Consider the following 15492-nt stretch of genomic DNA (forward strand, 5'->3'; position numbering starts at 1 on the left):
ACCAACTACACCCCATGCAAGTGCATGGGGTTTGTGTGTTAAAACCATGCAAGTGCATGGATAACTTTTTTAGCTCATATGCAAATTATTAAGGCTGCCGACACTCCTTTCCTTATGATACATATATTACGTAGTATAGATTTATTTATATATTAATTAATATATAATATATATTTAATCTTTAGAATTAATTAAATATTATATTATATTTACGTGCGTAGTAAAAATATAATTTTTACAAAAATGACTCGTACATTGTCACTCGACTCATGTACCACTTTCGGTTTTTCGAGCGCACTTTCATGTGTTGAGAAAACTAGCCTTTTACATTTTGTGACCCGTACCTTTATTAATAATTAGACTTAAATTAATGCAAAACTAACCCACTCAATGTGTAACTTAATCTTTTGAATGTTTTGGTCATTTACTTTTATAACTCATACTCCCGTTAGTTATCAAAGTATATTTAATAACATTAACTTAAATCAAAACGTCTTTTGACTAAATTAAAATATATTTATATACATAATATATAGGTTTGAAATATTTAACTAATAATAAAATATTTAGCTTTTCAAAACTAATTATATTTCAAAGTTTAAATCGTTTAAGTAACAAATATCATTATATCGCCTAACGTTTACGATCGAGAACCTTAATCTGATATAATTCTTATATGCGTCAACGTTTAGTTTACTTTCCTTAAACCTTCTAAATAAAATATCTTAATATCGATCGATTCAAACAACAAGTGTTACTATCGTTTACATAACTAATTTGTAATCATATATATATTTAATATTCATAACACGTTGTAAATACACGTTGCAAGTTATTTATATATCTACAACCAATATTCTAGCTTACGTTATTTAAACAAAGACATTTTAATATACAAGTTATATTATATTGAAAAACGTTTTCGCACGTTTGAAAAATAGATCAATCAAGTATTATGAAATTCAATTCTTCACTAACTTTTGTCTAACTTTCGATAAGCGACACTCTTGTTTTTATTTATAAATCATTTTACAAATTATTTCGAATAACGTTAAAAGTAAAGGTTTCCTAATTCAAAGTGGACCTCATAACAGAGACTTGTAATCATAATTCAATGTATCTGATAATTCAATCATTTGATATTATCTTTTAATTCCGTCAATAACTATATTGAACAAATATCGAAACCAACACGTTTATGTAAAGTATTATATATATTTAATACTTTGTTAACGTTTTCCAAGTCATATAATAATTTCATACTTTATTTTCATATCAACCATCTGTTAATTGTTTTACTAATATCACTCAATTTAATATTCGCACATATGTATATAATCGTATATATCTATTTACACATAGTTGTTCGTGAATCTTTAGGCATGGTCAAAAGGTAATTGATTACATGAATATAGTTTTCAAAATTTTCGAGACTCAACATTACAGAATTTGCTTATCGTGTCGGGAACATATAAAGATTACAGTTTAAATTTGATCGGAAATTCCCGGGTCATCACACATCGCGCCTATGAAAATACAACAGAAGTACAGTATAGATACATCAAACAAACATTAACTAGCATAACAACACTAGTTAAAAGCAAAAGGCTTCTAGACTCCGCGATGTCCGACCTGATATGATCCTAAATGCTTAAGTACCTGAGAAATATACTTAAAACATCAATATAAATATTGGTGACTTTATAGGTTTAGTTATATCAATAATGTTAATGGACCTCAAGATTTCAGTACAAAACAGTTAAAATATATTCTAGTTCATGAGCTTTCTATATCGAACATTAACGAAACAAGTACCCGAAAATAAGCGTCACTTAAGTTCTAAGTACAGGAATCGAAGGTTATGCATCCGATAGACTAGAAGGCCTATCCTGATGTGAGGAGTCACCCTCAAATAGATCTATTCACATTATTCGCGTTCACCAAACTGGTAATTAACGATATCAAAATCGAGCTTTCTAAATTGACATTTGTTACTCTAACATAGAATATGGTAAATGTACTTGAGTCCAATATGTAAAATAGTAAACAAGTAATTTCTCATCCTAAAGTATAGAAATTTTAGTTAAAACGAGAATATAAACTCACTAGTGATGATGTAAGCTCGGAACGTGCGATTTAAACGGTTTGCGGTGATCCGGGCTCGGGACCTAGATAATAAGTCATGGTCAGAGGCCATACTATACTAAATATAGTATTTCATTATGTTTATAAACTAAGTTTATTAGTTATAAGTATTCATTTCAGTTTCTTGATTTCTTAGTTTACTTAAACCTTATAGTTTTTATTTTTAAATATTCTGATTTGAAATACCAACTTCCCACAAGCATAAATCATTGAGTTTTTAGTTAAATCAGTTGATTCCACTTCTCAAAGTCATTTTTATAGTTCTCTAAACAACCTTATAAGTTTGGTAGCTTATCTCTAAGTAAAAGTTAGTTAAAATGACCATTTTTCATGAATGTGCAAAACAATCATGTTTTACACTATAAATTCTTAGCCAAGTTTAAAATTAGCAATACTCATTTATATTCTTTAATATTTTTACAGAGGGCTCTTATAATATTAATAAATACACATACAAAAGGAATTACTTCTAGGTTGCTTGAAAAATATGTTTTAATGATGATCTTTTTGAATCAAATCTGATTACAACAAAATCTTGTGTCAACTTGTTGGGATTATTTCTCAATGATAACTTAATAGTTTTTGGTGATTAAACATGCCACGTTTTCTTTATTATTTCTAGTTTTCAAATTATAAGTCTATATATCCAGATCTATCTTGTAATTTGATTTATGTATCAATCTATAAGTTATGATGTTTATGAGTCTTGTTATATATTAACTTTATGTTTTAAGAGTCTCATCTTGCTAAGATCAATACTAAGTCTTATGAACAATCATGGTGTTTTACAACACTATGTCCATTCATTAAGATCTAGTTGATGAGATCCCTTGTTATAACTTAATGGAATTACAAAAACAAAACTTATAAATGATAGATCTCAGCCCTTTTTATGGTTGGATGATGAAAAAGCTTTTGAACAATCCTTATGAGTTACTAACACACTATGTTCTTATCATTACATCCTTGCTTTAATATAAACAGGACTAGAAATCATGATGCAAACTATGTGTAATTGAAGTAGTTCTTACTATTTTTGAAGATTGTTCTTGTTGAAAGAGATGAAGATGATATGAATATGGATAAAGGTGTAATGAAGAAGTATTAGAGAGAAGTTAGAAATAAATAAAATATTGTGAGTGTATGTGAGTGTGATATAGGAGACGGCCAAGGAGAAAAAGGGAGGGACAAAAAGTTCATTTCTCATGAAAACATTAAATGGTGACGGGATGGAAATGCATGCATTTAGTTGTAGTTTAATTAAGCGTTAATCACATGCATAGTTGGTTAATGGGTTAATGGTGCTAGTCATCATGTACTTAATGGTTAGGTGTGGTGTTTATGGATAAATGTGTGTGTACTAGTTTTTGATTAAGGTTAATGAGTGCATGTATTTAGTTACTTGCAATTTAACAAATAAAGTCTAGTATTTTTACTTAACAAGATGTTTATAAAGGTTTATTTATATAGTTTTACATATATATAAATTTTATAGACAAGTTTTGATTATTTTATCGTAGTCACGGTATGGATTCGAGTTTAAGTGAAAGTAAATATTCATGAATACCTATGAATATCTAAAAGTCTTATTAAAATTAAAAGACTTAACGAAAACAAGTTAATTATCATATAGAGATTGAAATCCCTTCATATTAGGTTATGAAAACTGTAGCGACCCGACAAAATCGTCATTGACGGCGCCGTCTACTTAGGTCCCGTTACGTGGTCATAAGTCTTTAAAATAACGTTTGACCAAAATATGTCGCATTCATTTCAAATGTAAAGATTGTTTCAAAGTTTACAAGAATAGTTCAACCATTAGTTACGTTACAAAGTTATAAGTACAAATGAAACCTATGCGATACAGTTTAAAATAAAGTCAAAAGACGCTCCATGTATGCATATATACTCGACATCCAATGCAAGTATCAAAATAATGAGCGGAAGCATGTATCACATATCGTTCAAAGACCTGAGAAAAACATAGAAATCTGTCAACGAAAACGTTTGTGAAATCACAGGTTTAAGTAAGTAAGTAAGTAAGTAAGTACAAATGAACCACAAGATTTATAACGTTGAAATAATAGTAAACCATTCTAAAATTTTGTTATCACGAGCACCCAATTATCAAGGCTTAACTTTCCATCCATAGAACCCCATCACAATAGTGTTAGAACATACACTGTTTCTCGAAAATATATTTCATCCAATAACGGTAGCGAACCGTCCGAATGAGGGTTTGTCAAACCCGTATGGCCATACAACATAAGTTCTCGCTTACACCCGGCAAGTGTAACTAATGATAATTGAATTGAGGATTTTGTTCTAATTCGTATGTAGAATGTTTGTTTTCGTACTTGTGTTCACTTTGTAAAATGAAACATTTATGTTTTCTCATCCCAAATGTAAGTTTAAAAGAGTCAAGGTGGGACTATGATCTCACCTTGAGTGCACGAGTAATAAAGTACTTCACAAGTAAACGTGTGCAAGGACAATTGCTAGTCTTGACCTAAACAAGTAGGTTGTATCAATAACGGTAAACACGATGGGTCAAAGTTGTTCAATTAGTCCTATGACTCGTTATGACTCGATTACATATAGCATGTGAATCACGTTGTGAAGTTTCATGCATGATTCAAATGTAAAAGCATGTTAGGATGTTTGCATAAGTATTTGGTTAAGTTTAAACAAAAGTCAACTTTGGTCAAGTCAAAGTCAACGAAAAAGCCAACACGTTTGGGTCGGGTCCCGAACTATTTTTCTGAGGTTTTTTAATCATATATAAGTATGTTAGAACAAGTTACATATTAATCGGAGGTGCGTAGCATAGTTAGAATTAAACGAAAAATGACCAAACGAAACAGTCCTTGGTAGTTCATTTGGACGGCGTCCAGATTGGCTGGACGGCGTCCAGATGTTTGGACGGCGTCCCAACTAGTACCCAGGTCCTGTTTGTTGGAATTACACAAGTGCACGAACCAAACTTCAAACAATCACAATTTATGATCCGCAAACAATCAAAACATGTATCTTATATCATCGAAAAGGTATTTTGATGAGGAACGCAACTAAGCACATTTCATCAATCAATTCAACATTTATAACAACCAAAATCGCATTAAATGTTCACCATTTATTTGCATCCAAGTTCATAAATGCATATTGATGATTCGGGAATTGAATGCTCACATATAATACGCCGTTTCGTAGTACAATACAACTAAACACTTACAAACAATATTTTCAAGCATTTAATGCATCAAAAGTTCATAATTAAGTCTACCAAACCCTAACCAAAATCACAAAATCAATAATCATGTTAGTGAAGCTTTCTTGATCAACCTACACATCAAAGTGAAGCTAGTGATGCTAGTAACACATTTAATACATGTACTTTTAACATCTAACAACATTTAAGCAACTAAATCTCAAGATCAAACACACACTCTTCAAGTTCATGCTAGTTAGACTAAAACAAAGAGATCGAGCATACAAATCATATATTCATGTTAGACTCGAACCATAGACACTAACTAACACTCTTATAAGTAAAAAAAAAACATCAAGAACACAAAATCTAGTGTTTTTAGAAAGTTACCCAACTTCAATAAAGTTGGTATGGATTTGAAGAGGAAGATGCAAGGATTCCAAATATGTAGTTTATTTTAGTTGATGCTTGCTAGATTCCAAATGGATGATGATTTAGTGAAATGGGTGTTTGAGAGTAAAAATGGAAGTAGTAGAGAAAGATGGGAGGTGACGAATGAAATGAATGGTGGTGGTGGATGTTGACTAGTCCAACTAGTCACATCTTTGATCAAATGATGAAATTAGTCCCTCGAGTTCGGATGCGGGTGCGTGAGTTAACCAAACGAATTATTTTGAAATACACGAGAGTAAACGGGAGATGTTATAATCCAATAACGAAAAATATTAAGAACGTTAACCAACGGAGGATACGAATCTAGATACGAAAGATATCAACAAAATAAAAAGACGGGCGTTAAAATAATTTAACGGAAAAATGCGGAATGTTACATTACCCACTCCTTAAAAGAAATTTCCACCCAAAATTTAGTTGGAAGTAATAGTCGATGTCTCTTCCTCGAGACCTTGCGTTGTCAATTCTACGAATAAGTGAAAATACGTCCTTGGGCATTCCCACGAATTTTGACAGTCGGGATATTACGTTGTCTTAAGGTTTGGTTTTATGATCCGTAATTTCAACCAGTTCTCTTATGAAGTGGAGTTTGTCATCAATAGTAAGTTCATCGAGAGGGATGACGAGTTCGGGTTCGGCTAAACACTTCTTCAAATTTGATACATGGAAAGTAGGATAAACGGAGCTCAGTTGAGGCGGAAGATCTAAATGGTATGTAGCGGGTCCAATACTCCCCAAGATTTCAAAAGGATCAATATTGCTGATTTAACTTCCTTCGTTTTCCCAAAACGGATTACACCTTTCCAAGGTGCGACTTTTAGCATTTCGTGGTTACCCACTTGAGATTCGAGAGGCTTACGTCTAACATCGGTACAGCTCTTTTGGCGACTGCGGGCCGTCTTGAGCCCTTCTCGGACTTGAACGATCTTAACGGTTATTTCTTGAATGAGTTCGGATCCGGTGATTTGCTTATCACATACTTCGGTCTAACGAATTGGAGAACGACAATTTCAGCCATATAAAGTTTCGAAGAGGTGCAGCGTTAATACGCGTGTGATAACTATCGTTGTAAGAGAATTCGGTTAAAGGCATGGACTTTTCCAAAGTAATTTGTAGTTGATAATATAAACTTGCATTATGGTTTCCAAGGTTCGAATCGTACATTTGCTTTGTTCGTCGGTTTGTGGGGGATACGCGGCACCCATGTTTAAACGTGGTCTCGAGGCTTTTTGTAAGTCTAGAAGTGAAACGAGCATTGTGATCCGAGATAGTCGACAATGGTACACCGTGTTGGAATAGAATTCTTTAAGATATGTTTGAACAAGTTAGTTAGGGCTCGAAAACGTTTGTTGGAACAAGTTTCTTATCGGCTACGGAAGATGTTCGTCAGGGCTACTCACCCGCGTGGCGAATACTAGTAATACGTGAAGAGTCTCTCTCTCCATTGAGAATTTTGATAAAAGATTTCCTTATACGGAAGTACGAGCAAAAAAGATGGGAGTGAAATAAGAATTTAGAATAGGATGAGTTTTCACCTTGATGTACTCATATCACACAGCTTGTGGCCAAATGTTGAGACTTGGGGGGAACGAGATAGTACAAGTAGTTGTATAGTTCGGAATTGAGTAGTAGTTGGCCGTATATCAGAAGCATAAGGACGATAAGTCAAAGAAGAAAGGGGTATCCTTGGGTTGTGTTTTATTTTGGGTTCCAGTAATATCAGACGGTAATAGTGAAATAACAGAGTTATGTAGCGTGGTACGTGGTGGTATGAAGGTTGATGGGATCCATAGTTAAGTACTTCAATTCGTCAAGCAAAATAACGAATTTCAGTTTCCTTGAATTTCGAGTCTGGAGAGGATGCCTTTCAGGCGTTCACGTAGAAATATTTTCATATTTGAATTCCATTCTGCTACTCGAATTTGGATAGTAAGGTTGGTGTAAATAATCACGTTCAAGGTTCGGACATGGAGAGGTTTAAATTTTCCCTTAGTGAGTTAACGAGGTTAAAGGTCGAGTAATACGGGGAAAGTTGGGAACGAATCTTCGGTAATAATCGGCGAGATCTAAAACTTTACGAATACAAGTCAGAATCGTGAGTGTTTTCCGATTAAGCGTGACTTTGATTTTTGCGATATCTACTTTAATACCTTGACCACAAACAACATGGTTTAGAATTTGGACTTCGTTTAACCAAAATTCTCACTTGGAGAATTCGGCATAGAGTTGCTCTTTTCTCAAGAGTTTGAGCGTAGGACGGAGACGTTGTTCGTTTTCTTCTTCGCTTGAATTGAATAGGTTAAGTCTTCACCTTTGAATAAGATGACGGATTTGTCTAGATAAGTTTACATACGCGATTCATAAGATCCATGAATACGGACAGAGCCTTAGCTATTGAACGACACTAAAGAAATTCATATCTATCGCAACGAGTTCAGAAAGCGGTTTTGGAGACATCTTCTCCCTTAACCCTTAATTGATGATAACTGGAGTGGAGGTCGATTTGGAATACACACAAGATCCTTGTAATGGGTCAAGAGGTCATTGATACGGGGGAAAAGATATCAGTTCTCAACCAAAAATTATTTAGTTCACGATAATCAATAAATATTTATGGGGAAACATTTTCTTTCTAACAAATAGGTTTTGAGCTCCCTAGTTCTATAGGTATCAAGTCAATTTCAAACTCTTTACCCAAAAAAGTTTAACGTACACCCTTCGATAAAATTTGTCGGCACGCAATAGTTTTCCGTTGATCACTTAAATGGCATAAGTAGTATCTAGGGGTGGGGGAGTGGTGGAGGGTAAAAAGCATGAGTTAAAGTCTTGGTTATAAAATATTTATCAGCACCCGAATCGAATAAACAAGAAACATGAGAGTTATTGAGAAGAAACGTACCCGTGACTAGTTCATTGTCATCTCAGGCATCCTAAGTGTTAAGGTTGAAAGCTCATTCATATACATTGGGGTTTGCTTTCTTCTTTGGACATGCATTCTTAAAATGACCCAGTTGGCCACATTCGAAACAAGCACCCCTTCTGCGTGCACTGGGCACCTTTTTAGCGAAGGGGGCGACACTTTTACAAACATGGGCCACATGGCCACTTCTATGACACTTGATGCAAAATGGCTTGCCACATTCACCATAATGATGTTTGTGGCACTTGTTACAAAAAGGTAGGTTTCCGGCATACCCTTTCTTACTGGCAGGTGTGAAAGGCTCCTTGGTGAAGTTGTTGTTGTTGTGGTTGCATGATTGAGAAGCTTCCCATTTTCTTTTGTTGCCACCCGATTGATTCTCGACCGTTGGTGCCGGTGCTTCAATTTCATCCACCATTTCTATAAATTGGCGGGCCATCGTTAAAGCCTCTTGTAGGTTAGCAGGTTTGGATGACATTACCCTGTGCCGAATGCTCTTAGAGAGGCCATCCATGTAAAGTTTAACTCTTAGGGACTCGGGAGTCATGAGGTTTGGACACATTAAGGCTAGTTCGGTAAAACGTTGATTGTAAGCTTCGAGGTCATTCCAGACCGTTTTTAAGTTTCTTAGTCCCTGTTCGAGCCTTCGAGTCTCTTCGCGTGGGAAGTATTCGGTGATCATTCTTTCTCTTAATTCGGTCCAAGAGAGTGTGTGGGCCTCATCGGTACCCACAGATTGTACATACATTGTCCACCATCGGGTGAGAGCAACTGGTCCCCCGGTTCCATCGAAAGTGGGAGGTTTGCACCCCATGAAGTTCTTGTAGGAGCACCCCTCATTTGAATTACCGGCTCCATGATTGTTGTTGTTGTTGGAGGAGTTCCCGGCCATGGCCGCATCCACGGCGATGGCTATCATTCGTTGAAGAGCTTGTTCGAGAGTCTCAGGAAGTGTATTGTGTTGACCTCGGTGTGCCATTGTTCCTTGAAAACGCAAGAATATCGTTGATTAGTATTCTCAATAATACTAAATGTGATGTGGAATAAGGATAAAGAGAAAAATTTTCCTTGACTCGCCCTAAATTCTTTATGTCATTATGTCGGAATGTTCATATGAGTCACCGTAATATAATCCCGGCAATTATATTACCCTAATTCATATGTGCATTCGACATTATTTCACAAAGTCAAGGTAGCGTGTCAATCAAATTAAACAACGTGAGATCAAGATGGAATAAGAGTTAGATATGAATGAACGAGTTCGAGTATAAATGCACAAGTAGTCAAGTAAGTCCTACTTCAAGTCTATATGCCGGTTGTATTCTAGACTCACTAATGTACCCTATGACTCGGGGTTGACACCAATAAACTCTAAATCCCTACAACCAACGCTCTGATACCATCTGTAGTGACCCGACAAAATTGTCATTGACGGCGCCGTCTACTTAGGTCCCGTTACGTGGTCATAAGTCTTTAAAATAATGTTTGACCAAAATATGTCGCATTCATTTCAAATGTAAAGATTGTTTCAAAGTTTACAAGAATTGTTCAACCATTAGTTACGTTACAAAGTTATAAGTACAAATGAAACATATGCGACACATTTTAAAATAAAGTCAAAAGACGCTCCATGTATGCATATATACTCGACATCCAATGCAAGTATCAAAATAATGAGCGGAAGCATGTATCACATATCGTTCAAAGACCTGAGAAAAACATAGAAATCTGTTAACGAAAACGTTGGTGAAATCACAGGTTTAAGTAAGTAAGTAAGTAAGTAAGTACAAATGAACCACAAGATTTATAACATTGAAATAATAGTAAACCATTCTAAAATTTATTATCACGAGCACCCAATTATCAAGGCTTAACTTTCCATCTATAGAACTCCATCACAATAGTGTTAGAACATACACTGTTTCTCGAAAATATATTTCATCCAATAACGGTAGCGAACCGTCCGAATGAGGGTTTGTCAAACCCGTATGGCCATACAACATAAGTTCTCGCTTACACCCGGCAAGTGTAACTAATGATAATCGAATTGAGGATTTTGTTCTAACTCGTATGTAGAATGTTTGTTTTCATACTTGTGTTCACTTTTTAATATGAAACATTTATGTTTTCTCATCCCAAATGTAAGTTTAAAAGAGTAAAGGTGGGACTATGATCTCACCTTGAGTGCACGAGTAATAAAGTATTTCACAAGTAAACGTGTGCAAGGACAATTGCTAGTCTTGACCTAAACAAGTAGGTTGTATCAATAACGGTAAACACGATGGGTCAAAGTTGTTCAATTAGTCCTATGGCTCATTACGACTCGATTACATATAGCATGTGAATCACGTTGCCAAGTTTCATGCATGATTCAAATGTAAAAGCATGTTAGGATGATTGCATAAGTATTTGGTTAAGTTTAAACAAAAGTCAACTTTGGTCAAGTCAAAGTCAATGAAAAAGTCAACACATTCGGGTCGGGTCCCGAACTATTTTTCTGAGGTTTTTAATCATATATAAGCATGTTAGAACAAGTTACATGTTAATCGAAAAATGACCAAACGAAACAGTCCTTGGTAGTTCATCTGGACGGCGTCCAGATTGGCTGGATGGCATCCAGATGTGAAGAGCTGGACGGCGTCCAGATGTTTGGACGGCGTCCCAACTAGTACCCAGGTCCTGTTTGCTGGAATTACACAAGTGCACGAACCAAACATCAAACAATCACAATTTATGATCCGCAAACAATCAAAACATGTATCTTATATCATCGGAAAGGTATTTTGACGAGGAACACAACACATTTCATCAATCAATTCAACATTTATAACAACCAAAAATGCATTAAATGTTCACCATTTATTTGCATCCAAGTTCATAAATGCACATTGATGATTCAGGAATTGAATGCTCACATATAATACGCTGTTTCGTAGGTAATTACGCATACAATACAACTAAACACTTACAAACAACATTGTCAAGCATTTAATGCATCAAAAGTTCATAATTAAGTCTACCAAACCCTAACCAAAATCACAAAATCAATAATCATGTTAGTGAAGCTTTCTTGATCAACCTACACATCAAAGTGAAGCTAGTGATGCTAGTAACACATTTAATACATGCACTTTTAACATCTAACAACATTTAAGCAACTAAATCTCAAGATCAAACACACACTCTTCAAGTTCATGCTAGTTAGACTAAAACAAAGAGATCGAGCATACAAATCATATATTCATGTTAGACTCGAACCATAGACACTAACTAACACTCTTATAAGTAAAAAAAAAACATCAAGAACACAAAATCTAGTGTTTTTAGAAAGTTACCCAACTGCAATAAAGTTGGTATGGATTTGAAGAGGAAGATGCAAGGATTCCAAATATGTAGTTTATTTTAGTTGATGCTTGCTAGATTCCAAATGGATGATGATTTAGTGAAATGGGTGTTTGAGAGTAAAAATGGAAGTAGTAGAGAAAGATGGGAGGTGACGAATGAAATGAATGGTGGTGGTGGATGTTGACTAGTCCAACTAGTCACATCTTTGATCAAATGATGAAATTAGTCCCTCGAGTTCGGATGCGGGTGCGTGAGTTAACCAAACGAATTATTTTGAAATACACGAGAGTAAACGGGAGATGTTATAATCCAATAACGAAAAATATTAAGAACGTTAACCAACGGAGGATACGAATCTAGATACGAAAGATATCAACAAAATAAAAAGACAGGCGTTAAAATAATTTAACGGAAAAATGCGAGATGTTACAAAAACCTAGTCGAAAAAGTCAGGGTTGTGACATATATCTCAGTCTTCAATTGATTATTAGCCGAATATAACAATTACTGTCCTCCCTAGGGGCTTCGGATCACTGTCCTCTTGTTTTGAGCTCGAGATCTAATGCCGTTTCAAACTTCGGGCCAAGGCCTTTTCGATTCCTTAACACTTGGTTGGATGGGCTTCATCTAGTGATGCGGATAGGGCAGATATTTTTTTTAAAGATAAACTAAAAAGGTTGAAAGCGGAAATAAAAAGATAGGCGAAGGAGGTTTTCGAAGATATTGACAATAAGATAATAAATTTGAAGAAAGTCATAGATGATTAGGAAGTAGTAGCTAAATCATCCACACCTTCTACTATATCGATCCATGATCATGAAAAATTAGTTGTGGAGCTGCAACAACTCGAACATGCAAAATGTCAATGCTTAAATAGAAGTGCAAATCAAGGTGGGCGGTGGATGGAGACAAAAATTTGAGATATTGTATGCTTTGCTGAAGTATAGAGACAAATTTAATAGGTTAAATGGAATAAAAATTGGAGACAAATGGATTAACAATCCAATAGAAATCAAAAAGGCAGGTTTCGAATTTTTTGCAAAGAAATTCCAAGACTCTGATTCGTGCTGCCCCTGCTTTTCCAGTAATTGATTTCTATGTCTTGAGGAGTTAGACAAACAGATGCTTAAAGAAAATATTTTAGAGGATGAAATTAAGGCAGCAGTATGGTCATGTGCCGGATCAAAGTCCCCCGGACCAGATGGTTTTAATTTTTTGTTTATCAAGCGATTTTAGGATGTGATCAAGTTTGATATTGTCAAATGTGTGGTTGAATTCGAAACTCATGGGAGCTTCTCAAAGGGATGCAATAACTCCTTTATTTCTTTAATTCCAAAAACAAATGATTCAAGTAGCTTCAAAGACTTTCGCCCCATAAGTCTAATCGGTTGCTTATATAAAATCATTGCCAATGTGTTAGTGAATAGGTTGCGACTGGTCATCCCGAATATAATTAGCTCCACTCATACAACATTTATTCGTGGAAGGCAGTTGTTGGATGGGGTCCTAGTTGTGAATGAGCTTCTACATTTGGTAAAAAAGGATAGAAGCAAAGCTTTTCTATTTAAAGTTGATTTCGAGAAGGCATTTGATTGTGTAAGATGGAGTTTTCTTGATGATATTATACGTCAATGAATTTTGGACAGCTTTGGAGAAAGAGGATTATGGGATGCTTATCTTCATGCAGTATGTTGGTACTTATAAACGGTTGCCCAATATCCGAATTCTCTCTTGAGAAGGGTCTCTGTCAAGGGAATCCCCTCTCCCCGTTCCTATTCATAAAAGTAATGAAGGCGTTGAACATTACTATAAATGAGGCGGCTATATGTAATAAATTCAAAGGTATATCCATGGGTCATGAAGAATTGAAGACAACGCACCTCCAATATGTTGATGATGCTTTGTTTTTTGGAGATTGGTCCATCATTAATGCATCAAATTTAATTGATATTCTTCACCGATTCGAGAAAGCCTCGGGATTACAAATCAACATATCAAAAAGCAAATTGATTGGTGTTAATGTCACAACAAGAGAATTTGATGACATTGCAGAGATTTTGAATTGCTTACCAGGTGAACTTCCATTTACATATTTGGGCTTACCAGTCGGTAATCGAATGTCTTTATCTAGCGCTTGGATTCCTGTAACAGGTCGGTTACTCTCAAGGCTAAACGGTTGGAAGGCAAAATTGCTTTCAATTGGGGGAAGGCTTACATTAACTAAAGCATTTCTGGGAAGTCTACCAAATTTCTATCTGTCGTTATTTCGGGCACCAATAAAACTATACAAGAATAGGAGTCGATTAGGAGGAGATTTTTATGGAATAATTTTAATAAAAAAGCAATCGCATGGGTTAGATGGAATAAATGTTTATCTGAAAAAAAACATGGGGGTTTGGGTATCGGGAGTTTAAAAGCTATGAACACAAGCCTTTTATGCAAGTGATGGTGGATGTATAAGGTGGAAAAAGATGCACTTTGGAAAAGGGTGATTCATGCTAAATATGGTGATGATGGAACTTTGTCAGCAACAAATAATGAAAGTATTCTTTCTCCTCTATGGAAAGGGATAAGAGTATGTGGCTTGACATGTGAAAAAATTGGCATTCCATTCCTTGGTTCCTTCGAAACAAAGTTAGGGAATGGAGATTCGATCCAGTTTTGGCATAAAAATTGGTGGTCGGAGGAAAACACAAGTCTATGTTCCAAGATTCCTAGGTTGTATGCGTTGGGAAAAAAATAAAAATTGTTTGATTCAAGATCGAGTGGTGAATGGCCAAGATGGTCTAGTTGGAAAATGGGATTGGTCGAATCAATTAAGGGGCAGAACATTAACTGAATTAAAAAACCTGGAGGAACCTTTCGTTGGGTTGCAACCATTGTCGAATACATCAGACTCTTGGAAGTGGTCATTAGACACAAATGGGCGATTCATGTTGGTGATTTTAGTGTTATCAACAATCATTTTAGTTAATTGGGATTTACTAGAAAGCAAATGCTTATCGCATTAAGCTCAATGACGAGTTTGGAGAGTGCGGAGTGCACGCTCGTTCGGGTTAATTCGATAAAGTCTTGGAAATTACATCATTTGATGAAAAGGTAACCATGAATGGTTACATCATTTCATGAAAAGTGATGTTATTTTCTAAAAGGTGTCAATAAAGAGTTGCACACTTTCATTGAAAGGTTGTGTCCTTTCATTGCACCTTTCCATTTTCTATATATATGGGACTTTGCTTTCATTATACGAATATACAGAAATATTCACATTCTCACTAATACTATAATTTGATCTCTTATTGCCTAGAGACAAATTGCGTTCTTGTCTTATCCTAATTAAGATTTTGTGTAACCCGAGGCAAGTAGGGTCGAAATACTTAATTAGGAAAGTGTTTCACGATTCAAGAATCAATCCGGGATT

At 35.1% G+C, this 15492-nt stretch overlaps 1 protein-coding gene across 1 annotated transcript; it reads left to right on the top strand.

Moving 5' to 3' along the window:
- Positions 1–13702: 13702 nt before the first annotated feature.
- Positions 13703–14485, top strand: LOC139864411 (uncharacterized). The gene has a single exon (XM_071852991.1). It carries the CDS (start codon positions 13703–13705, stop codon positions 14483–14485), a length of 783 nt encoding a protein of 260 aa, XP_071709092.1.
- Positions 14486–15492: the final 1007 nt, after the last annotated feature.

This window comes from Rutidosis leptorrhynchoides, chromosome 8 (assembly GCF_046630445.1).
Source record: "Rutidosis leptorrhynchoides isolate AG116_Rl617_1_P2 chromosome 8, CSIRO_AGI_Rlap_v1, whole genome shotgun sequence".
NCBI lineage: Eukaryota > Viridiplantae > Streptophyta > Magnoliopsida > Asterales > Asteraceae > Rutidosis > Rutidosis leptorrhynchoides.

Excerpts from the sequence above, each read along its gene's own strand:
- LOC139864411 (XM_071852991.1), top strand. The coding sequence starts at position 13,703 with ATGAATTTTGGACAGCTTTGGAGAAAGAGGATTATGGGATGCTTATCT.